The 26,087-nt window shown below is 51.8% G+C and overlaps 1 protein-coding gene across 1 annotated transcript in view; it reads left to right on the top strand.

The window, feature by feature from the left end:
- The window catches only part of LOC122369749 (growth factor receptor-bound protein 10-like), a 60,304-nt gene extending 36,181 nt beyond the window's left edge, over positions 1–24,123 (top strand). Inside the window, exons 4-6 of the mRNA XM_043344714.1 lie at positions 2,482–2,641; positions 6,790–6,914; positions 23,405–24,123. Of these exons, the coding sequence (XP_043200649.1) occupies positions 2,482–2,641; positions 6,790–6,914; positions 23,405–23,530 (411 nt within the window). The 3' untranslated portion in view covers positions 23,531–24,123. The remainder of the gene's footprint in view (positions 1–2,481; positions 2,642–6,789; positions 6,915–23,404) is intronic.
- Positions 24,124–26,087: the final 1,964 nt, after the last annotated feature.

Raw genomic sequence — 26,087 nt, 5'->3', positions numbered from 1 at the left:
CATGAGAACAAAGTGACTAACATACCTTGTGTACGACACATGGATGAAGCTAATGCTACTTTTTCATTTTGTTTCGGTAGGCCCGTTTGTTCAGAGCGTAGCCGTCCTGTCGGTCTGCGCCTGTTACAGCTGTGACTGATTCGGTGGTCAGCTTTACAGCCCTTTCGGTGGATTGGGTATGGCAGGGGACCCCCGTTTTGGAGTCTGTAGAAAGTCGCGCAACTCATCTTCGCTCATGTGTCGTACACAAGGGGGCTCAATGTCTCGGCCCTCGTCAACCGCTCGCTGCACGTTAACCAGTTCCATATAGTTGTTCGCTTGAACGTTAATTTCCGGCAGCCGGAAGTGCCGAATGGGCTGCTGCTGTGGCGGTGGGGGTGGCAGCTTTGGCGACGGTCGTGGCGGCGGTGCCGGCGGCGGCGGTGGTGGTGGTGGTGGTGATGGCCGCCGCCGTTTCAGACGCCGCTGCTGCTGTTGTGGCAGCGGCGGCGGCGGCGGTGGCGGTGGTGGTGGTGGCGATGGCCGCCGACTCTGTCGCCGCTGCTTCTGCTGTGGCGGGGGCGGGAACGGCGGCTGCTCCTGTCGCTGCCTTTTTTGACGAATGCTCTGGATTATTAATCCAGAGCATTCGTTTTGGATTATTAATTCGTTTTGCATTCGTTTTGGAGCATTCGTTTTGGAGCATTCGTTCCAGAGCATTCGTTTTGGATTATTAATCCAAAGCATTCGTCAAAAAAGGCAGCGACAGGAGCAGCCGCCGTTCCCGCCCCCGCCACAGCAGAAGCAGCGGCGACAGAGTCGGCGGCCATCGCCACCACCACCACCGCCACCGCCACCGCCGCCGCCGCCACAACAGCAGCAGCGGCGTCTGAAACGGCGGCGGCCATCACCACCACCACCACCACCACCACCACCACCACCACCACCACCGCCGGCACCGCCGCCACGACCGCCGCCAAAGCTGCCACCCCCACCGCCACAGCAGCAGCCCATTCGGCACTTCCGGCTGCCGGAAATTAACGTTCAAGCGAACAACTATATGGAACTGGTTAACGTGCAGCGAGCGGTTGACGAGGGCCGAGACATTGAGCCCCCTTGTGTACGACACATGAGCGAGGATGAGTTGCGCGACTTTCTACAGACTCCAAAACGGGGGTCCCCTGCCATACCCAATCCACCGAAAGGGCTGTAAAGCTGACCACCGAATCAGTCACAGCTGTAACAGGCGCAGACCGACAGGACGGCTACGCTCTGAACAAACGGGCCTACCGAAACAAAATGAAAAAGTAGCATTAGCTTCATCCATGTGTCGTACACAAGGTATGTTAGTCACTTTGTTCTCATGTCACCCGACTACATACTACATAGTGTGAATAAACTTCATATCAATAGTGAACGCAGAGTCATATGTTACTCAGATCAATCCACCTACGTTCCTCGCTATTGTAAATGGCTCCCGAGCGCACTCCACCATTTCGCCAATTCACGATAGTCATTTATCCAATTCAACATTAGGTTTAAAATATGTCTGAAGTAACATAAAAATGAAGTGAACATTTCTGTCGTGCTTTGATAGACGTAGCATAACGACCACGACGGTCGCAAGTGACCGCCGGGGCTGTGAACGGCACGGCAACGACCGGCCGGCGGGCGGCTACGCCAGCGCCATCTATGGAGAGAATCGGGTAACTAACGCAAACCTTCCGAGCCTTATGCTTTCCTGCGAGGCCGGTGAAGCAGGCGGCGTGCCGATTTCGACGCCGCTGTGTGCCGAATCGACTGGTACATGCATTTAGCGATACATTTTTAATATTTTTTCATTACATTCATCATATTATTCAAAAACATGCAAAAATTGAGAAAACCGGAAATAATCAAAGAGCCGGGGCGGTCAAAAAAAATTCGAATTTTATATTTTTTCCGCCGGATTCGTGATCAGCACCCCCAAATACGTTAGATTAGACCTGGGGAGCAAAACTTTTCGAAACTTTTTGCAAAACCGGTCACCCTAGTACCCCGGTGTTATTCAGAGGTCACGATGGTGACCTGAGGTCACTGCAGTTGACGTAGCCTGAGGGGAATGGGTTAATAATTCGAGAAAAGCCCCACCCATGTAGAGTGCGATCGACCCGGCCCGTCAGGCCGAGATAACTGGTTGTAACCGGTTCGATCGCTGGTGTGTCATCTCAGACCCGTGACGTGATGTTTGGCGCTGATGGATGATGATAGGTGGATGGTGGCTGACCTGACATGTTTGTGAATGGTATGCACTGAAGGGATGTGGAACAACTTTATTGTGTGACACAAAATCATTTACTATACTCCTGTAATTTCGTGAGCTTCGTGAACCAATCAGCAAACGAGTTATTGTAGATGTAGAGTCGACAAATGCGACTTCATAGTTAATCGTTTTTAGTAACAGAACCACGTTTCTTTTTTTCGTGAAGTATTTTGACTCACACCCCTTTCTTTTCTCCCCAGACGGAGCTCGTTGTCTGCAACGAGGACGGCACATGTAAGTCGGTGATCGTGGCCGAGGGACTGCGTACCTGCGACCTCTGCGAACTGCTGGCGCACAAGAACAACGTGACCAATGACGTCAACTGGTCGCTGGTGGAACGGTGGCAGGACCCGGCCATCGGTGAGTACTGGAAAAGCCACCAATGACGTAATAATAGAGTGGTAGAGCGGTGGCAGGACCCGGCCATCGGTGAGTAGAGACCAATGACGTAATAATAGAGCTTTGGAGCGGTGGTGGAACAGGAATTGTCCTTTAGTTAGCGAACACACCTCGCCAGCCTCGCCAGTCCATCTTTCTGCTTAGAAGTTGAAATTCTATACACATCTTTATGGATGAATCGGTATACTAATATTTGCAATGAAAACACCTATCCTATCTCACTGCCGAGTGCCGCCATGATGTCCGCACGGGCTTCCTTTGGCGCCAGAAGCCATCTGCCGTGCCAAAAACGACGCAAAACCCATCACTTTGTTGGTACTGCATTGTCTGGGACGAAATTAACCGACAAAGCTGCGTCGCCCTACCTCAATTATTTCTCCGAAGTTTTTCTACGGACCACAGCTGGTGGCATTTTCTTTGGCTGCGTAGCCCATGAACCCGTCTGGTCAGCGGTGGGGTACGATATACTATACGTGCTTTGGCTGATAATGATCGATCCCTCGTTGGCGCTGCCGCCACCGAGTTCACGACGAATAGGTAGGAAAAAAGGAGGGCCGCTAGGCCAAGTATCCGCCGTGCACACCGTGCAACACTCAACCGGCGTCTCCTAAGCCGGAGCACTGCTCTCCGCACTTCCATCACAAATATGGAGTAGGTCCCTGTGTCGCGCCGTCACTCCTCTCCTCTCGCGGTCGCGGCCGCTCCCCGACTGAGCTCCCCATGTTATTGCCCGCCCGTCGTGTTTGCGCGCGTCCGTCCCCCGGCTCAGTGCCGGCTGGTCGCGGCTGGAGCCCTCAACGGGTCTTATCGGCGGCGGCCGATAAGACGGTCATTTTCGGGGCGAGTCTCGTCTCCACCTGTCGTCTGTGGTACACGTTGAAACAGGGGACGTCGACACAGACCTGTCGACGCTGCCACGTGCCATGTGCCGCCCTTTCACACTCAGACGGTGGACGCGCCTGTCTGTCTGGCGTTCCCTGGCAGAGTAGTGCGCGCCGTTTGCTCCACCCTCTCATACGGTCTGTCTGGAAGTCTGGCCGACGTTATAGAAGCCATGAGCTCGCGGCGGTAGTGGGAGGGGGGGGGGTGGAGGCGAAGCGAACGTCAACTGGTTGTTCTTTGTCACATCCATGGGACGGTGTGACCTTGTGACCTTTCCCGACGTGTCCAGCCGTGTCTGACGACAGTCCGCCGGCCGCCGGGCAGACGGCTAAAGCAGGGGACTTTCTTCTGTCAGACCTTTCGCAGTGCTGTTCACATTTGCTGATCCCGTTACCAAAAGAAATTGTGACCAGTGATTGAGCTCATGTCAGGGAATGTCATGCAGCATGGCATGACGTCAGCAATTGAACACCACACATAGTTGCAAATTCGTCTGCGGATATTTGCCTGTGCCGCATGTCGACCCAGTAGGGAACAGTTTTGTATCATGAATACCGTTTGTACGGTTCCGTTCCCTGTATTACAGTAGGTAGATGACACGTGTCATGTGCTTAAACTGAGCTTCAGTGGGGTAGCGGTATGATGTAAACAGTGGTGTTCGCATTAATGGGATCCGGCTGTATCACTGCTTTGGGTGACTCAAACTCTTGCTGACTGCCAAGTAGAAATGATTGCTGCTATCCGGGACGTTCCCTTATATGTTCAGGCAGTGACCTTACATTACATTTTGTATGAATGCCGCTATAAAGGCTAGGACGTAAACATCAGTGCCGTTTCCTTGCATTAAAGCAAGGGCTTCAAATTTCTATGCCGTGATTTCGCAGAGCAATGGAGGCGTGCATTGCTGCTCAGTTCATGAAAACTTAAATAGCGGCTTTGACCGATTTAGCTTGTCCTGAGGACTGCCGATCTGCGTTACCAATCTAATTTAGGTGTATACTGTATATGTATGCAATGATTTGCTAAGGCTTGAGAGTAAAGAGTAGCGGAATGAATATTAACGGTGTTCAATTATAGCCTTGGTAAGCTGCGGAAGACCTTAAAGCAGAAGTAGCGTATTTTGCATGGACAAGAAATCCTAAAAAGGCTGGGAAGTTCAAGAACAATTATCATAGACTTAGTTTGGTTTAATTTCCGATCTACGCTGCAGGCAAACAGCCGTGAGAAATCACAGCCTATTTCCTGATTTACAACGAGCATGGGCTTATGTTATTTCACGTCTGCCTATGGAGAATACCTGGGTATTTTATATTTATGGATCCAACTGTGAGCGTACTCCAAATGCCTCGAGATTACATGGGCGGGCTGTTGAATTGGGCTGCTGTACTTGCATTGCTGGGCTGTGCCTCATCCTACTGTCTCACGGGTCTCAAACTATCTTCGATATAAAACTATCCGATGGTGATCACTAAATACGCCACAGTCTCGGCGACGACATTGAGGTCTGCCAAGGGAAGAACGGGCTAGGAGAAGGCCGAGTAATTAGTGTCCCAGATCGCACCACTCATGCTGATTTTTTTTCTTAATTAAACAAAGGGTTATTATTGATTCTGAATGCAATGATGATCATTATTATGCTAAAAAACGTTAACCATCAAAACTGTGACACGAACCAGAGACTGATTCGGATAGCGTGCGAGGTCGATTCTCCTTGTCACACCTGACGCCATTCTGCGTGCCGAGGCGGACTGGGAGGGGAGGGGGGGGGGACTTCCGACCGGTCCAACCAGCCAGAAGGCTCGGTTCCGATTGTTTTCCCAGTAGGCCTGGTAACGCAGCTCTTCGCGGAATCCTATTAGCCAACGAAAGCGACGCAGCCGGCGGCGGCCGGCCTGAACCGTTCGACAGAGACCTTGGGCCTTGGCCGCCGCTAGAACGTTCTGTCGATGCTGGCAGTCGTCTTTGATGACATGTCATGACGCAGGAGTGGATGTCATCTTTTGTTATAGAGACTTCTGAGGGGTAGAATGTTTGCGGTGCCTTTACGCTAATTCAAATTGGAAATTATTTGCGACGTGAGGTTGCGCGCTTGTGTAAAAACTGCGCAGATGGAAGTTGGGAACATTCTACTAATATTTCCCGAGGCGAATGCACCTCATGGAACTTAGCTGTGTCATAGTTGAGCAACATCTTTGTTGTTCTGGTTGACATTATATAAGCACCGGTGGGTGTGCAACACCTACTGTGTGCGTATACCAATTTCTTCGCACTTTGCCATGTGCATCGATAAGTCTGGAGGTGTCTGGAAGGAAATAGGCACTACTTGAAATAGTTGTCGGTGCTGAGATATGATAGCGTATCGATCGGCACACTATGATTGGAACGGTTCGCGTATCGGAGCCATTCGCTGGCCTGTCACTCCACGTGCACTGTGCCGGTGCATTCACACCTCACGCGACCATCGCCCCACCTGACGCGATGCACCGTGCTGTTGCATCGCTGTCGTGTCGCACGGCCGCGTGGGGTGTACCGTGAGGTGACGGGCATGAATGGTGTCTAGACATGCGTGGGCTGCCCCATGCGGGGGTGGGACATGTGTCTCTATTTACTTCACAGCTGCATTTTTAAAGGTCAAAACCAACACCTGCCGAGCTATTAAAATTGGAACGGATTTTTTCCCTGCTGTCTGTTCAGGTGTACAAGTGTTATGTGGTTGGTCGGTCATTTTTTCACCCTGATATTTTTTGTCCTACCATTCTCTGCTTTTTACAGGTCTGCTGCCTAACATGTACGAGTATGTTTTTTTTTTTATTCGCACCTTCTCAATTGACTTGACGTTTTCCTATTGAAACTAAATCTTTTGCAGCAGTTGGCTGTTTCGAATCCCTAGTTCAAAAGTCACTTGCTCAACTTTTGATATGCCTAATAAGTCCGATTTTCTACGCATCCATGTGCATTTACAAAATTGTTGGAAAGCTACCCTTGATCAGCGTAAAAAAGCCTAAGCGGGTCCTTTGTAAGATTAACAGACAACGACAGGGACTTAAATGGTTTGAATTTTAAAACAAATGAGATAAGTTCCCGCATACTTTTCGCGTAGCATAGGACTTTTCGTACGTTGTTGAAAGCGCCCTTTGATCCAGCACTTAGCGTTATGACGTTTGTAACTGCAGTCTCGCCGTATGACACAGTACGGTTTTAGTGACTGCTGTTCTCCGTTTCCCCAGAGAGGACTGTGGAGGATCACGAGGATGTGTTGAACACGTACCGAATCATGAAGACCGCGCACAGCAACTCGTCCTTCTACTTCAAGAAGGACTTTGGCAAGTACGAGTTCTTCCACAATCCCCAGGTAAGTCTACGTTCATCGTTATTAACAATCCATCCGACCCATAGGCACGACATGTGAAGGATATGTGTGACGGAGCGTTTCCAATGGGAGAGATTGATATTATTGACTTGAGCCCTGAAAAACTGACGTCTATCTCTATGCCATCTTTTAAGCACCATGTTTTTTATGACATGCAACATCAGCGATGAATGATTTGTGCCGAAATAATTCATCTGTACATGCCGTAGGTGCTTGCTTACCTACATGAAATGCAATTGGACGGGAAGAACAAGTTCTGCTTTTCGCAACACCTTGCCGGTGGTGAGTCCTGATAGTTTCAGAAATAAAAATATATCATCCTCTTCCAGGGATAAGCCATGCTCTAGTTGAGCGATTTTCTATTCGGTACAGTTGGACTGTCCTTACTCTGATTTCGCTCCACATATCCTGCGCTTCTTCCATTTCTCGATCCTCACGTCCAGTCTCTCGGCTCTCCGACGGTCGTCTAACCATCACGCCGCTACATAACCCCAGGTCATGGTGGCCGACTATGACGTCACGGTGACGTCACCGAACGGCCCGGGGTCGCCGTGGCCGTCTGGCCGGGTCGGATTGGGCCATCGGAGGCCGGAGCTGCCGAAATGTGTTCGTGCCCATCGCCCGGTCGTTGGCAGGCGCCCGGCCCGGCTGGAGCTGCGGCCCGACCCTGGCCCGGCCCCGGGGCGCAGAGGGTCCCTGGGTGCAGACTGAGCTCGATTTCCAGCGGAGCACGGCATCGAACCCGCTGTTCAGGTCCAACATTCGTGAGTGAACCGCTGCAGGAAATGCGCTGTGGTCCCAGCGACATGCCTTGGGGAAGGCTGGACGATTCGCCATGAAGTGACGGGGATGGGAAGTTGGCGGTTGAGCGTGGACGAACAAGTTTGCTCAGGCATACAAATTCGAAAGTTGGCTGTGTTAACTGCTAGTTGACACGCTGAAGTGTGTCCACACTGGCCACGGGTCCTTTCATGACCTACCTCGTCCACAAGAGGATTGTGTGTCGCGACGAAAGACATTTTCGACGCTCGTGAGTCGCTGGCGACGGCCCCCCATAAGACCATCTGAATAATCGATAGATGGTGGCGACTGAAGGCACTGTGACAGGGCTTCCCCGCTATAAATAATACACACAGCATACTGCATACGCCATCCACTGCAAAAGGAGAAATATTGGTAGGAACATGACTCAGCAGCCCAATAACCAGTCACTGCGGTGTCCGAACTCCAAGCTAGTAGCTACCACCCCGTCCTTATAACATAATTACAAAACGATGAACGAAACTAATAATCTCATCACAAAGAGCAGCTTTGCAGGCCTATTGTCTGTTCCGAGACATCTGTGTTGCGAATACTATCCGTAACCCTGGCATCGCCGGTCAATGCCACGTCGTAGACTGTTTGTTTGTTTATTGGAGCTTTAGGGCGCGCCGACTGCTGGGGTCATTTTGCGTCGTAGACTGTGACCAGACAGTGGATGGGTCTGTGATCTGAATTTATACCAGTATCGTCTGGCTCGATTTGAAACCAGTATCGTCTGCGGTCTGATTTTGTAGTCCCGTGTGTCGCAATGCATCGTGCTTGGGACTAGATTGACCGGATGATGCATTTCAAATGGCAGTTCTGGTGCAGTGCGGGCACAAGCGACGCCGGCGCGACAGGAGCGATTGAACTACGCTCGCGAATGCTATTGGACGTCCCTTTATCATAATAAACCTTCAAAAGTAGAAACGCGACGTCGCTTTGAAGACTTATAATTGAAAATGAATGTTTCATTCGTTTTTCATAAAGCTGTCATCGTCGGCGTTATGAATTGCGCACCTTATGATCAAAGCGAGATCGTGAATGCTCCGTGAAAGCTGATCAGGAACCCTCGTGTTAACTTCATCCCGGCGTTGCCATTGCGTCAGCCAGAATTGAAGAACTGAAACACGGATGACGCAAGCCGAGCGGCTCAGACTAGACGCGCGTGCGTCTGGGGTGCTTGTTCAGCACCTTTGCTCGGCCCGGCCAAGTGACAGCCACACGTGCAGTTTGGTGTGTTACACGAGGTGCCTGCACAGACTGGTCAGTGAGGGTTGCGGCGGCGGGGCGCGAGTCTGAGTCTTGAGGCCAATAACTACGGTATGCGAGTCAGAGTCTGGTTTGCAGCAACTATCTAGGAGCCTGAGTCAATAACGATGTCAATAACTAAGTCAATAACGACGGTATGCGAGTCTGAGTCTAGTTTGCGGTGACTGTTTAGAAGTCATGAGTCTTACGTCAATAACGACGGTATGCGAGTCTGAGTCTGGTATGTGGCGACTGTCTGGGAGTCTGAGTCTTAGGTCAATAACGACGATAGGCGAGTCTGAGTCTAGTTTGCGGTGACTGTCTGGAAGTCCGAGTCTGGCGTGCAGTGACGGTGGCGACGGTACGCCCGAGCGGTCGCTCTCTGTTCGCTGTCCCGTTCAGTCTGTGCGCAGTTGGCCGTTCGCCACCGGAAGGCGACGCTCACGCGGTCACCGGCCCGTCGCCGCCGTCGTCGCCGCCGACGGCTGTCTGGCTTCCCCAGACGGTGACGCCGAAATGCTGTCTGACGCCCCGCCCCCCCCCCACACCCCTGCCCTGGGGGTGCTCGAGAGGCCACCCACCGGGGTCGCCGCGACTGGGATGGGAACTGACAGAACCTGAAGCTAAGGGATGGGCGGCTGCAGAATGTCCTCAGATGATGTCGGATGTCAGTAACATGCTGCTTGGGGTGGAATAGCGATTCTGAAAGATGTCGACTCATTGCATGTATGTTTTTGTTGTGAGGTGTGGGGGGGGGGGGGGCTTCAGGCCTCGTTTATATTAGCAAACGCACTCTTGTCATGCGGATAAAGATGTCTACGAAGTTTTACCAGAACTGCACCGTTATGCGGCTAAATTTATCTTGAGGTGGGTCGGGCCCGCCTCGGACTCTTTATAGTCACGATAGCGGTAAGATCAGCACTCAGCAGGTGTCGGGGCAGAAATGGCCAGGGTGACCTTCCCTGGCCAGTCTGCCAGCTCTTTAGGATGAAGACCAACTCGTTGGGGGTCCATGGGCTAGTTTTACGAGACAGGTAGCGGCTTGCAACTACCTACGGTGAATGACCGACGGGCCGTAAAGCCTTTTCGCCTCTGGTTGTTAATAACAAAAAGAAAAGCTACGATGTCATAATGGGTTGTGCTATTACGACAAAGTTTGTTACGAATGGTCCACCGTCTGACTTTCGGTGGTTTTCGTGCACGGATGCAACATTTGTGTGCTGTTGCAATATTGCTGCCGGGGGTGTCGCAATGACCGCAAGTGGTGCAAGTGATCGTTTGACAGCTGGGACAGATATTCGATCAATTACCCTGCCGAGATTAAACGAAGCTATGCGTTTCTAGCGCCCTAGAGCTTACCCTGGCGATTGCCTACACTCAGGTGGACGCCGGTCCTAAGTGTAAGCAGCCATCGACCTATCGGTGGCGGGCCGCACCCCCCCTCCCTCCCCCATCCAGTCGTGGGACAGGTCAGGTTCGCACCGACTGGTTGCAACCGCAGGGGGGGGGGGGTGAGGGAGGGGGCGATGCACCGAGGTCTGCACTGTGTATAGTGCAAACACGCCGTCAGCTCCGCTGCTGGAATGTCCGGGCTCGGACGAGGCGCGCCCAGTCGATTTGGTGACCTCTTGCTGATGTCTGGGCAGGGCTCAGGCCGCCCCTGTCTATCCGTGGACGATACAAATGGTGGCGTACGGTGCTTATTAGATTCCGAATAAGGGCATGAAGTTAGTTGTTTTTATTTTAAATTTAGTTGTGTTTTTTAAAACGAATGCAGATGCTTAGGTATCGGCATCGTATGGTTACGTTGTTTCGTAGACCTCTACACACCAGTATCGTGAGATACAGAGGTGTTTGGTTTTATTTTCAGGATAATTAAGTTTTCCTCTGCCTCGTTCTGAAATGATAACGGATAAACCGAACCGTTTATTGCCTTTACTGCTATTTCGAAACGGTGTTTATTGCGTAGTTTGCAACCGTGTTTGTTTCTTAATCCTTTATGACTTACAAGGCACATCAAGAACTGTTATATTTTAGAGATAAAAGCTCTGAGATGCTTCATGCCTCAACAAGGTTATATGTCATGCAATTATATTGCGGTTTGTAACTTATACTTTAGCTCATACATACATAGGTACTGTAGCTCGGTCAAACGTAAAGCGGCTTCTTGAACAGCTTCGTTTCCCTTCACGGTAGCGGCGTCATGTAGGCCTACCGTTATCTGACTCATGTTTTCAGCATAGTTAACTGTTACTGCGTTCCACAAACTCAGCTTTTCCTCTGCGGTGGTGAACGTGCGTCCTTGGGGCTCGCCCCTTTCGGAGAACCCGGCCGTCGTGTGATACAGAAATGTGGCCAGCTGACCCGCTCTGGAGGTTGGGGTCACCACACCGGAACCAGACACTTCCGGCGAGTGTTTCCGGCATTAGGAGCACCGTGTCTGTTTTTATAACTGTTAATGATCGTTTTGCCTGACCACTGGCTTCTGCTGCCAGTTTTTAGACAGTTTTATTGGTAAATTAGGTGGTCCATTAAGATAAAGCGATTCACATAAAGAATGCACAAATGAATGAATGAATGAAAGAACGAATGAATGAATTTATATCACCGAAATAACTCGAGGTGTGGCGACGTGTCCTGTCAGGCGCGTGACTGTTCCAGGAGGGGCCTCTGATCTCCTGTCGCAGCGATGCCAGACCGTCGAGAAAAGCCCATGACCTGTCTGTGATGAGTGCCAGCTGGCCAGCTATGGCGTAGTCTCCAGCTGATGAGTCTTAACTCTGTGTTTTCGTATCCGTGGGGCCCAAATTGAGTCACAGGACCGAATCCTTTTTTTGGAATATTAAATTATTTGCTAACACTTGCATCATAAATTGCATTTCCACTGCGTTCGGCCGACTCTGCAGTTGAATTCAGTGGAAATGGTGGCGCCCTTTGTACTAAAGCTGAATGCTATCCTGGGGTAGTCCAGTTGGGCCGTTCAGGAAGGCAGCTAATGGCGGCCTTACCCCGAACAGTTTGTTGATACGTTTCTGTCGATCTCGACGTCATCGTCATTCGCCCCAGGCCCCCAGACATATACTGATGCCGTCGTCTTGAAAGGTTTCCGAGCCGCTGGAGGCCTTTCTGCTTAGTTTCCTCGTCTCAGACAGTTTTTTTTTCTTCTGAAATATTTGTTTAGTCGCTGGAACGATCGATACAGGGAGTCGAAGTATCCTGATACAATGCGGATCGGTGAGAGAAGGTCGATGTGTGGCACAATGGTTCCATTACGCTGAAATGATGTCCCTCAGTCTAACTCTACAGTACTCTGTAGTTACTCCGGTTTTCATTTCGGCCGACCCAGTGAGTGACATTAGACAGGCGTGCTCCTCAGCTTGCACACGGGGCAGCATATAGATAGGCAAATGGCAATGCCCACTTCTATAGTGGCATTTTAGTGATGGGATTTTTGATTATAAGCATCCCCATCAAAATAGCATCCCCGAGTCATCTAGAAGACGTCTGCACTAAATCATCGCTCGGATGCCTTCACTGATATCCTGACTTGAACCCATTGCCTTGAATGTTATGTGCTCGGGCCTGAATATCATGTCCACGTTCACGCGGGACACATGGGAACATGGGACACGTTCTACATCATTGTGAAGGAATTAGCAGACCTATCGCGTGCTGTTTTTTTCTCTCAATCGGCATTGCTTCCGCTGCCGATTTCTTATTAGATGCAAACTGCATAGGTATTCCATTGCAAATAATCGGGAAGCGTTCACAAATAATTCGTGCATTGCTGGTAGCTTTCCGTTTTTACAAACGATCATTGACATGACTCATGAGAACTTTAAGTTTTGACCAATGCTAATCATCTAAATTAGGTAGCAGACATTTGCGGTTTCAGCAAAACTTTTGATATAGGACGCGCTCTGGAAGACGCCATTTATTTCAATGTCCACGAATAAAATGCTAATAGAATCCATGTACTACGTTGTATCCCCAATGGCATCTGCATCAGTTTCCCAGATACATCAGTATGCATGCGTCAATGCAAAGTATGCGCGGCATCTGCCGGGGGATGTCAAACAATGTGTGGGGGAGGGTCGCCCGGCTGCGAGCCAGTGCGTGGGTGTGGGCCGGGCGTGCGGGCCAGGGCTACCGCCTACAGCTGTCCGACCTGAAGAGAATTCGCCGCGCCGGAACCGGTAGGCGGCGACTGACGTCACGGGGGGTAATGAGGGGGTCAGGAGGCGGCGGGTCAGAATATCTCCGGGGGGGGGGGGGGGGCGCCCTGACCGGCCCCCGGCACAGTGCGGAGGCTGGCCGTCATGTGGCCAAACCGACTCTGAAAATAATCACGTTACAGTGCGCTGGCCGGCGCCGGTAGTGGAGGCTGCGATAAAAGTGAACCGTTGTACCCGCTCCCGGCTGTCAGGATGACTGTCACCACCACTCGGTTGGGAGGTGTCCTGACAGCTCGGCAGGCGCGGACGGCCACCCCTTCCCCGTCCCCCTCCCCACCCCTGTCTGGGGCGTGTCGACTGCCGGTGGGCGCCCGAAATTATGACGTCATGACAAGGCGCAGCGGGCGTCAGACAGATCTGTCGTCTGTCTCCCAGACAGGGTCGCGAGGAGCGAGGCGACGTTGAAGGATGGGGTGGCTCAATTGGATATATTATCTACATAGGAGTGGCACCAGAAATTATTTGTGGTCTCCGTGGGTCTTGTGATATGATTTATGGCACATGCGTGGCACACGCCCTTTTTCATGTCCTGTTTCGCATGCTATTATTTCTATCCTTTTTACATCCTTTACTTGGTGCTGCGTGATCACTGAAATTTGAGAGTGATCAGCTGAGAACCTTCCCCATCTGCCCCACCCCTCAACCAGCTGGTGGGTGGTAAGAATGAATGCGTTGGCGTCTCCCCCCCCCACCCCACCCCCGGGCGGGGAGGGGGTCGGCTTGGCAGGACACCCCGCCTCGTGGGCCGCCCAGGTGGGGGGAGGGGTGGGGAGGGGAGACTGGTATGTCCGCCGCCGGAAATTGTTGCGCGGTCTGGCCAGACAGCGGAGGGGAGGGGGAGGGTTGCACAGACGGGAGGGGCCTTGGCGAGAGAGTCCAGGATGACGCACGTCGGGCCGACGTCAAAGAGAGAATGGTCGGGAGCATTAGTCATCACTCATCAACATACGTTTGTGGTTATTCACAGAAAATGACGCTGTACTTTGTGAAAATGACAACAATTTGCATTCAAATTGACAATGTGTCAGACTACAAATTATGATTTTTCAGCATGCGCCGGCCATCAGTTGACTTTTGGGTCAAGACCCCTAGAGGTTAATGTGTAGATATTTACGAGTGCCAGGCACCAGCTCGGTAAAAGGAGAAATTCGGGTTCACGAAGGCTACCCGCGCTTTCCACTAACAGTTTGTCTTTTTCAATGTAATTTGCCTAATCATCACGAAAAGTTTTGCAGGGCATTTGTAGCACGCTTAGGTATATCCAGACAAAAGATACCCTGAAATGCTTGCACTCAAGCTTTCGAGCATCGTTAGTTTGACCCTTGAATCTGAAAATGTCACAGCTTGTCAGCGCCTAGTTCTGCGCAGTTGTTGCCGGTATGTTTCAATCAATAGCCTGCCATATTGGGTGGACTGCCCGAGAACGCCTGAAGCAGCTGCTCTCTGTGCAATTCCCGTGACTCGTCCTGGCCGACTGAGTGACCCGGCTGGAGATCAGACACCGCCGTCTGACCGACTGTCTGACGTGCCGTCTCAGGCCGACCGTCTGACCTATCGTCTGACCTGCCGTTTGACTTACCGTCTGATCCGCTGCCTGACCTATCCTCTGACCGACCGTCTGTCTTATCGTCTAGAATCAGTAGATCGACCGTCTGACCGGCCGCCTGACGTTTCCGTATTGTCGAGATCTGTTCCACTGTGCGACCGATTGCCTCCCGACTACCGCCATGAGTTGGCTGGGTGCATCTGCTGTGTCGGAAATGGAAGTGAGAAAATAAGCGCGATTTATTTAAATTGTTTTGATGTCATGTTAATGTACTTACAAGCAGGGCCTCGGCTAAGGAATTTTAACTGGTGGGCCACTTGGGCAGCGACATGGACTGACCTTCGTAGCCATAGCCCCCCCCCCAATTTCCGATTTCTCCCCAGATTTCGGCCACTTTATTCTGCAAAAAACGTCAGGATGGCATTCAAAAAATGTGTAAAAAAAAAAACGGGGCTCGACCCCCCCCCCCGACTCTTCAGAGAGAGAGAGAGAGGAGAGAGTAGGGACCCACAACCCTCTCAGTGGTGATACTCCCGCGGTGCACATAAAATCGCACAAGCACGGAATATATAGTCTACGACATATCGTAGTACATATCGGCATATCGACATGTCGTAGACTATATATTCCGTGGCACAAGTATGCACACAATATTGACGCAGATTATAAAACTTTGGACGATAACTTACGGCCGTGAGTGGATCGCTCGCCGACTAGTCGGAGATTCGGAAGCGGTCGGATGGGATCGGACGTTGTTGGGTGGATCGGGAGGAATTAGGAACAGCACGAGTGCAACTTTATATATAAAATGGGTTGTAGCAGGAACCCCAAAAGGGGGTTGTAGCAGCAACCCCAACATCTCTGAAAATGATCTATTGATCTAATGATCTAAATGCCTATTGGTGTCGCATGGAAAATAATTGACTCAAAAGCCCAAGCGCACTGCGCAACCCTGATATTTTCTTTAAAAAAAAACTAAGGTATGTACAAGTTCGCTTCTGGTGAACAGTGTCCCAAACTTCAGATTTATCTTGGGTGTCTGAGTGGAAAATGCGAGCCACCCAAAATGCGAGAGTGGAAAATTATCCATTCTTATTCTTGAGTGTCATCTTCAGCCCAAATGAGAAATTTTTGGAACGCTGACTGTGAACGGTTCGAAATTCGTCCAACTGGTCAGATGTGTCCCCGCAGGGGGCTGACCGTGGTCAGAGCTGCTGCTTAGCCGGGGTAACCTGGCCCCGGCTTTGCGGCGGCTGTGACTTCGGCCAGTAAGGGGAGTAGCGCCCCCTCGGCCCCAGCTTGACGCGCGTTTGACCTGGACTTGCTTTGGTTGCCGGATGGATTGCCTGCTGGATTGGCCCCGCAGGGGGTTGGCAGTGGCCTGGGTCGCTGTTGGACTGGGCTCCTTGGGCCCTCGCCCCGCGGCGGCCCTGGCCTCGGCCAGCAAGGGGAGTAGCGCCCCCTCGGCCCCAGCTTGACCCATGCTCGCTTACGATTTGCTTTTGATCACTGGATGGACAGATGGTACGGCCCGACTTTTCTTGGTTTCCGTGGTTTTGTTTCTCTTGAGCGGTCTTTGTTTGCTTTTGCTTTGCTTCTCACCGGATGTCCGCGTTTCGTTCGATCACAGCTTTCTGATTCCTTTCCCCCTTTTTTCGTTGTTTTTTTTTTGCACCCGCAGGAACACAGCCGAGTTGGGCTAGTGTAAGGGGAGTGGCGTCCCCTCGGGTACCAGCCGGTTTTACTAGGCTAGGCGAGCCGACCCGTACCCCAGGACAACGGGATCCTGGAGGTTGAGCCCCCCACCGTGCGGAGCCAGTCGCGGTGGCTGGGCAACACGCCTCTTTGGCCCTGAGTTCTGTAAGGGCGGAACACTCAGTGGGGCGCCGCACTTGAGGAGCCATTCCCAGTCGTGACGCCGCCGGGGGTGGTGTCGGAGAGGTGTCGCCGGCGGGGTTCGGGCACTTGTGCTCGTCCTCCGTCGGTGGGACTGATCTGTCGCTGCCCCTGGCGGTGACTCGGCAAGGCGTCAAGGGAGGAGGCGGTATCCGACCGTGGGGGGTGGTGAGTCTCTCTCTCCCCCGCGGAAGGTGCCGCCAAGTCCCGTACAGTCAGCTCGGCCGTCCTAGGCCTTGTAGCGGCGCCGTTGCGGAGCGTCGGCGGCCGAGCTGGCGGAGACCAACTCTTTCACATGGATAACTTGACCGATCCCCCTTCCCCCCAGTCCAATCCCTCGGCCTCGGCCGATCCTCGCCCGTTGGCCTCGGCCGACAGGCGAACGGTGCTCGACAAAGGTCCACGATCTCCTAAGATCCTTATCTTCCGGAGCGCAGACAGGGAGCTGAGCTCTCTGTCGCCCTTCCAGCGGAAGGATGGCTGCGACCGGTTTGGTTCAATCGTTCGTTGCGACCGGATGCGTGATGGCGCGCTGGAGGTCGAGTTCAGGAAAAGCGAGGAGGCGGCGAAAGCGTTGGACGCTACTCGCTTCGTGTTCTCCGAGGGACGGGCATCCGGCCGGAGGCTCGTCTCCATCCCGCTTACAGTGGAACCTCACCGATCTAAGAACTCCTCACGAGGGGTCATTAACTGTTTCGATCTGAGGGGAGTGAGCGACGAGGACATTGCGGACGGGCTCGCCGATTTCGGCGTGACAGCGGCTCGCCGCATCATGACGAAGAGAGGCACGGTCTCGACCAACAACACAGCGTCTCAGGTCCGGATGCTGTCCACAACGACATGCTCCGTCATCTCCCGGCAGTTGCCCTCGAGGCGCTGCTAGCAACTTTCAATTCGCTTTGGGAGACTGGCACTTTCCCTGAGACCTGGCGGGAAGCCACTATCATTCCTATCTTGAAGGCTGGCAAGTCGGGACATGACCCTCTCCACTATCGGCCCATCTCTCTCACATCATCGCTTTCAAAGCTGATTGAGAAGATGGTCAATGTGCGTCTTAGCTGGTTTCTGGAACATCACGGTGTTTTTACAAACGCCCAGTGCGGTTTTAGAAAGCACCGCAGCCCTGTTGACCACATTTTAGCCCTCGACACCGAGATACGCACCTGTTTTACTGAAAAGAAGCACCTTGGAGCACTGTTCTTTGATATTGAGGCGGCCTATGATACAGTGTTACGACACAGAATACTTTCCAAAGTACACAAGTACGGCATACGCGGCCGGATGGGCCTCTTTATCAAGAACTTTTTATCGGGTCGTCGGTTCAAAGTCCGAGTTGGCAGTAGTCTTTCGAGCAGTTTTACTCAAGAGAACGGAGTTCCCCAAGGCGGAGTTCTCAGCGTGGCGCTGTTCGCTGTGGCGATCAATGATATTGGCGACAAACTTGCACCATCCATCGGCAGATCGCTATTTGTCGATGATTTCGCGATCTGGTTTTCTGCCACGACCGCCCGTCACGTTGCCAGACAGTTGCAGCTCGCTGTAACCCGTCTAGAGAGGTGGAGCGACGACAACGGCCTACGTTTTTCAACAACGAAAACCGTCGCTATGCACTTTTGCCGCCGCCGCTGCGACGACTTAGCCTTGGGAATCAAGCTCCGTGGACAGGTGATTCCTACTCGGCCGGTGGCAAAGTTTCTTGGAATATTTTTTGACAGTCGTTTGACGTATAGAGAACATTTTAGAACGCTTCGGGAACGATGTTTTAAATCCCTGAACGTTTTAAAATGTGTCGCCCGCACATCTTATGGTGCGGACCGCAGGACGCTCCTTCTTTTATATCGGTCGATCGTCCGATCGAAACTGGATTACGCATGCTTTGTTTACGACTCTGCCAGCGAATCCAGTAAAAAGGCTCTTGACTCCGTGCACCACGCGGCGCTACGTGTTGCCACAGGTGCATTCCGCACGTCGCCCAAGAGCAGCCTCCTCGCCGAGGCACACGAACCGCCACTATCTCTCCGCCGTCAGATGCTGGGGATGAGGTACGCACTGAAACTCCGCCAGTTCCCAGGACATCCGACGTATCCGTACGTCTTTTCTCCTGATTTTAATCGTCTTGACAGAGTGCGACAATCGGTCTCCTTCGGATTGCGCATAAAAGAGCTCTTTTCTACAGTCAACATAGAGTTCCGTGAAGTGCGACGTACGTGGGGTACGCCCTCTCCGCCATGGAAATACGCTCCAGCGCAAGTAGACCTCACGCTCTCTGAGGTCAAGAAGGACGACCTGCCGCCATGTGTGCAACGAGCACGGGCATTGGAACACATTGCGTCATACGACGGTTTTATCTCGGTGTTTACGGACGGCTCGAAAACGGAGGACGGCGTCGGCTGCGCTTTCGTGGCTGGTCGCGACACGCGCACTTTTTCATTGCCTTCCTCTGCCTCCGTTTTCTCATCCGAGCTCGTTGCAATCGAGAAGGCGTTGTGTTTTATCGAGGTGTCTGACAACTTGTCTTACCTCATTTTATCGGATTCTCTCAGCAGCCTGCTGGCTATACGGAGGTTCAACCCAGACAATCCGATAGTCCAAGACATTTTATCTCGGCTCACGTCGGTGGAGCAGTCAGGCAAAACTATTAAGTTTTGCTGGATTCCAAGCCATGTGGGTATAACTGGCAATGAGCTCGCCGACGCGGCCGCGAGACGCGCGGCCGCGGCTCCATGCCTTCGGCGTTTGCCCCTGCCGGCTCGTGATTTTTACCCAGCCATCCAAACCTTCACGATGTCAAGCTGGCAGGCAGAGTGGCATCTCCAAGGATCTGGGAAGCTGCGGAGCGTGAAGCCTACCTTGGAGCCCTGGCAGTCTTGCTTCCAAAGCAACAGGCACCAGGAAGTGGCCCTCTGCAGATTACGTATTGGTCATACGTACGCGACTCATGGCTATCTCCTCCGTGGAGAGGAACAACCCACATGCAGTCGGTGTGCCGTGCCTCTCACTGTCTCTCACGTGCTTTTATCTTGTCCTCTCGCTGAACCGAACCGGACACGCTATCTCGGGCGCATCGCTCCGGATACCACTATCCGCCACCTTCTGGGTGACGACTCACCCTGGGTTTTATCCGGCAATATTTTTTCCTTTATCCGCTCGATCAACTTCCAAGCGATTTACTCGACCTGACATTAAATCCAACTAGTCCTCTCTAGTCCTTACATCTAGTCAGTTGTCTAGGACGACACTCTTGCGCTGCTTTATCTTACCTTGCTGTTTTATATCGAGTCTTTTACTTTTTAGTCTTCGTATCTAGAAGGTTCTCTCTTTTGACACACTTGTTTTATTAAAACGACGTTATGGGCGCAAAATGACCTAAGTAGTCGGCGCGCCCTAAAGCCCCAATTAACAAACAAACAAACTGGTCAGATGTGTGACTGTAAGCATCATACCGGTCGTGAAGACGCATAATATCGCTTGCAGACTTCAATCGGCTGGAAGTCGCCGACACTACCTCTAGTTTGACTCTGGCTTATATCGTGTCTATCGGCGAGCCGTCTGAGATCGCTCGCAGGCTTATCCCCGACCGTCTGAACTGGTCTGCTCTTTATTCGTAGTTTTTCTTGTAACCGACTGGTCTGCGGCAGATGCTTATGTGACTGCAACCACTCGATCGATCGGAAAGCTTGCAAGAACTCTCGCAGACCTCGATCGGCTGGAAGCCGCCGACACTATATGTAATTGACGGAGGCAGACGTCTTTCGCGATTATTGCATAAAATTTAAAGCCTCGGTCACACTTCACCGGATTGGACCAACGGACGAGAAACGGACGAGAACTGTCAGCGTCCGGTGATGTCCGTTTGTTTCCGTTGGACGTCCGTTTGTCATCCGTTAATATCCGTTCCATGTCCGGTGGTGTCCGGTTGAGCACACCGGACACCACCGGACATGGAACGGATATGAACGGATGAGAAACGGACGTCCAACGGAAACGAACGGACATCCCCCGGACATCACCGGACGCCGTCCGTTTCTCGTCCATTGGTCCAATCCGGTGAAGTGTGACCGAGGCTTAGTCCACTTAGTCCACTATAGTTCACTTTTTACCCCAAGAGGATATTGCAAACAATAGGTTGAATTTTTTCACAAGAATATGTTTCACCGATGGCTACTTTACAGCCTGAAAATGTACGATAAGATCTGCTAATTCAATTTGAAATGTGAAAAATGTGGAAACTTAGATATTTCGGAAAATTACTGGTGGGCCAAATCTTTGAGGCTGGTGGGCCATTTCGGGTCACTGGTGGGCCATTTGGCCCACCAGTTAACATGTTAGCCGAGGCCCTGCTTACAAGTTTTGTCTTTATTTGTGTCATCAAATCGTGCCGTTTTTGAAGTACCTATCAGTCAGCTGTAAGTGCGCAGTGCATTCCCTCGAAGCCTCTTCCTTATTTCGAAAGAACCCATCTCGTCAATGATCCAGGCGCGGATACAAGGGGGGGGGGGGGCCATGGGGGCCACGGCCCCCCCCCTTGGCCGATTTTTTTCAAAAATAAAATAAAAAGTTAAAAAGTTAAAAAGCTGAAAAGGGGGCCTCCTGAAAATAAAGTGGCCGAAATCCGATGAGTTTTTTTTTTTTTTTTTAACCTACCCACTTAGTTATTTCTTAGAAGACTAGCTGAGAAGACTTCTTTGTTAGAAGATTGGTAAAGCTTTTCATAACTTGGAGGTCTCTTATACTCACAGAGATGACCACTTTTACAGGGCCTCCTAACCTGCACAGAGGGCCTCCAAGCCTGCACAGATGTTGAGATGTTGCCTGAACAGCTAGATAAGCTCAATAGACGCAGTTTTTTTTGGGGGGGAAGATGGGGCCTCCAACAGGTGGGATTATGGGGGGGGGGGGCCTCCTGGTTTCTAATGGCCCCTCCCTTGGAGATTTTCTGGATCCGCCCCTGCAATGATCATCTGATGTGGCTTTGAGTTAATCCATCAGCTTATCAGGAAGCTGAGCTACCTTACGGCGGTATTTACATGCGCAACGCACAGCATTCCTCTCCCACAAACTACGTATGATCGGAGCGATGCCACTGAATAGTGAATAACCACCGCCGATCAATCTCATTTGGAAAATTCCACCGACATTTTATCATCGGTCCTACGCCCCCGTCCAATGTTTTCCGCTTCATTCGCGTTGAGGTGCTTACCGCTCCGCCGATCGCTCATACTCCACTGATGGCGCAGCGCCGCCGTTCGTTGGTGTGTGGGATGAGCACAGTCCGTACCCCCCCCCAATCCGGGGGTCGTCCGTCGCACCTCCCCCCCCCCCCGCCCCGCCCTCGTCTCTGCAATCCACGAACGTCGGCTCACGGCAGTGGGTGTACTGAACATTGCAGCGGTGGCGAGGACAATTTTCGGTCATCTTGCAGATGAGGAAATCATTTCAATTTGGCGCTGTTTGGAGTGAGTTAAGTGCCTCGCGAGGGGATGAAACAATTAAGTGTCGATAAAGTTATTTTAAATAAACAATAGTACGTATGGATTCGAAATTTTTAACGCGATGCTCGGAGAGTAGGTTGGCGCCTCTCAGCGGGAGCCCCCTGAGGGCGGGGCTCCGCCATGTCCCGTTGGTGAAGTTCAGGGTCAGTCTGCGGTGTACCCCTCCCGGGCCCCCGCAGCGGTGTTGGCGGCCGGTCTGCAACGGTCTGCCAGCCGCCGCCGGCCAGACAAGCCTTTTCACGGCCAATCTGGCGGGGCGCGGCGGGCGAGCCCCCGCTGGGTGCCGCCCGGGCGGGGGCGGGGGCGGGGGCGGGGCGCGGTGTTTGCGGGGCTCGCTGGCGGCCGGCCGCGCTGGATTCCGCGACAGCGTCGTCGGAAATGCCTCAGCGGCGACGGACTCGCTGCACTGGCCAAGGTCACTCACTGCGCGCAGCCGGGCCCACGGTGGACCTGAGCGGGGGGGGGGGAGGGTAGGGGCGCCGAACGCACGGGCCGAGAGGGAGACGAGGAGGGTGAGGGGGGGGGGCGGCTTCCATCTGCCCAGGTGATGACGTGGAGTGATTTGAAAGTAATAGACTCGATTCTGGACTTGCCAATTCTTTGTCCAATAGTATGAACATTGAACGCTGGCTGGATAAGCTACTCGGATCCTTACTCCACTGCATTGTCGTTTTGCTATTTACTACTTGTGATCAACTTCTGGACGTTTGTCCTAGAACGATTCTTAACAGAGCCGAGAAAATGGGTCTGCCCGGGAAAGTCAATACGGCGCTGAAGCTGCATCCTTAGAAATGCCTTTAAAAACCAAATATATTTCACAGTTCGATAAACAGTTTCTGGTTTTAGCCGGTTTCCCTAGGTGCGTAACGAGACGTTGCATCCGCCTGTGGGACGATTACTCTGAAATGATCGTCAATGACCTGTTCAAATAATCATTTGCTCCTACGCAGCTACCGTTGTTAGGTAACATAACTGCGTCGTTCGATAGTCCATCGATAGACGCGCATTTTTTATTATGTTAGTTGTTACATACTCCTCACCTCACATATAAACGCACTTTTTACACTGGCAGTATCTACTTGACTTTTTTTGCCAATGGACAAAACAAATAAGCTGCCTCCTTGCTAGTATTATCCTGACCGGAATGGTAGATAAAGGAAGAAGGGAGGCAGTTAGCTTTCCGTCAATGTTTTCATCCCCTCCCCTGATAGTTGTTTTGCACTGTGGTGAAACCCTGTCTCTCTTTTTCAGCAATTTTTCCCGGACAGTATGATCGAGTTGCCGAATGGGAAGAGTTCGGCCAACACCACCAGTCTGGCCAGGATTATCGCCCTGCAGGTAAGTCAGGTCGTCTCGGCGACGTGTGGCCGGTCGTGACTCGGCTATTAGTTATCGTGATGAGGCCGCTCCTAGTTCACCGAGGGACTCCCCAGACTGCTGCCTTTCGGAGCAGACACTCGCTTCTCCGCGCAACTATTGCGTCTGAGCTACTAGACTATGTCGACTGAAAGCATGCTTCTATGTATAACCACATACGAGTAAAATCCGAGCCGAGATATCCTCAGTACTCGCGGCTTGACTGAAAGGGAGCAGCTTCAGCTTCTGTCATTTCTATCTCATTTCTATCCCACTTTGCTACTGTCTTCCTTCTTCAAATATAAGACGCCGAGTTCTATATCCCGATGGTGGATCGTCACAGGCGGCACCCACCAACTGTCACGCTGTACTATCCGCTCTTCGCCGAGTGGCTCTGCCTGTGGCGGCTGAACTATCGATTAGCCGATGGAGAGGTCGGAGCTTTGGGTGAGCTTCCTCCAGGCAGCTCAGACAGAGCTCAGACAGCCAGACAGCGTCTTTGACAGCGTCTGAGCCTCCTTCAGACAGTGTGTAAGGCCTAGCTGGCCAGTCGCCAATCGGGGTTTCGTTTTTTTTTTTTTGGGGGGGGGGCTGCCGCACATTCCTTTTTCGTGCCACGTGTTTCGTGCCAGCTGTAGAAACTGCTCAGCTGAACGAAGACTGCGGTAACAATGTGCTGTTCGATTATGTTCGATTGTGTGCAATCGATCCACGGATATGTATAATTGATACCAGGGGCGGATCCAGAAAATCTCCAAGGGAGGGGCCATTAGAAACCAGGAGGCCCCCATAATCCCACCTGTTGGAGGCCCCATCTTCCCACTTGTTGGCCCCCCCCCCCCCCAAAAAAAAACTGCGTCTATTGAGCTTATCTAGCTGTTCAGGCAACATCTCAACATGAATAGCCACTTTATTTTCAGGAGGCCCCCTTTTCAGCTTTTTAACTTTTTATTTTATTTTTGAAAAAATCGGCCAAGGGGGGCCATGGCCCCCATGGCCCCCCCTTGTATCCGCGCCTGATTGATACCCGCATTTCAATTAATTTCTTTCGGAATATAGCTACAATTATTTCGTGAATGCAAGAAACAGTGCAAAATGTTTGCAAACAAAAAGTTGTTAAACATTGCTGCCATTATTATTTAATTTATTCTGAATCAAAGTTCCGCTGAATTCAGCTCGTTTGCTGGCATCATTTGCTCGCTGCATTATGGGACATCGGCTTCTGACCACAACCCTCCCTGTTTTTTTTTTTTTTTTGTATGCTGTTGTATGCGAGCGTTTTGTTACGCTGACCGGCGGCACCTGGCTGCTGTTTTAATTTCCGCTCAGCGTGGATCATTTGTTCCGCACGGCATTGTGCCTCGTTATCTTCATTGCTGCAACGTTCCGCTGTCGGCAGTTGCACCGTTAGCCTGTGATCGAATTAGCCATTTCCAAATTCCTGTGACGGCCGCCGGAAACCAGCGTTGTAAGATAATCAGTCGTTTGTCAACCGCAGTTTGAACTGTCAGGCTGGGCTTTTGGCGGCGCTCAGAGCTCCTGTCTTCCTATATTTTATCGCGCTCATCGTTTGTTATCGACTCGAGCTTACCATTTCGTTTATTTGACATAAGCCTACAATAAAAGCATGACTATGTTATTATCCGCTGACTACTCATGACCTAAGGTAGTGATAAGATGCGAGTGACATGGCTGGCAAAACTCGTCACAACGTTGAGTTTTGTTCGCGACAAATTTATCGTATATGCGTCTTTCGTAATGCAAACATGGCATGCCGTCAGTATGCAGCATCTTAGAGCAGTCATTTACATCCGGACATCATGACGAATTCGTCGCTCCAGCATTCGTCTCGGATTGTTTCGGCGATTAGTGGCGCATTCGTCTTTTTCTGAGTGCGGCTTGCTGTGACGCTGAGTGGCGTACGACGGCGTGTTTTGGCGCTGTTGTGGCGAATAGTGGCGCCCTGCGCCGCTATCTGTCATCTTGGGATGACAGCCGGCAGATCTGCATGTCACATGGAGGTCAGCAGACGGCTAGGGCGATTATATTTGGTTCTCTGAGGCGTCGGTTTGTGACCGCCGCGCCGATTCGCCGTCGGGCGAAGCAGAGAATGTGTGACGTGACGGAGCGTAACGTAGAGTGACGTGACGTCAGTCTGGTCATCCGTGACGTGCCAACAGACAGGCCAGCCACCGATTGGCAGAATTATGTCAGCTACTTACAGCGGGCCGTGGTCACGTTTTCTTCATGTGAAGCGCGGCAAAACTGCAGGCATTCGTGGTAATGAATTCGATTATTGGATCGGCTCAGTTAAAGCAAGGTTGTATTCGTTATTTGTCATTCCAGTTAATTTTCTCCATTTGGCATAATGATTGAAAGCCAGCACGCGATATGATAGTGATATTTTCATTTTTACCTGTCCACCTGTCCAGCTTCCACTACCCAATGTCCTGTCGTTACCTCTCGGCGCTGGATTCATGTCCCTCTACAGCCATCCCCATAGCCTACTACCCCAAACGTTCCCAATGCACCGGGCCGGCAGCTGCTGGGCTCGAACGCCCAGCTAACGGACCTCACT

Source organism: Amphibalanus amphitrite, unplaced genomic scaffold (assembly GCF_019059575.1).
Source record: "Amphibalanus amphitrite isolate SeventyFive unplaced genomic scaffold, NRLGWU_Aamphi_draft 001068F_arrow, whole genome shotgun sequence".
NCBI lineage: Eukaryota > Metazoa > Arthropoda > Thecostraca > Balanomorpha > Balanidae > Amphibalanus > Amphibalanus amphitrite.
Note: the sequence above shows the minus strand (reverse complement) of the source record. Positions and strands in the feature narration are given on the sequence as shown.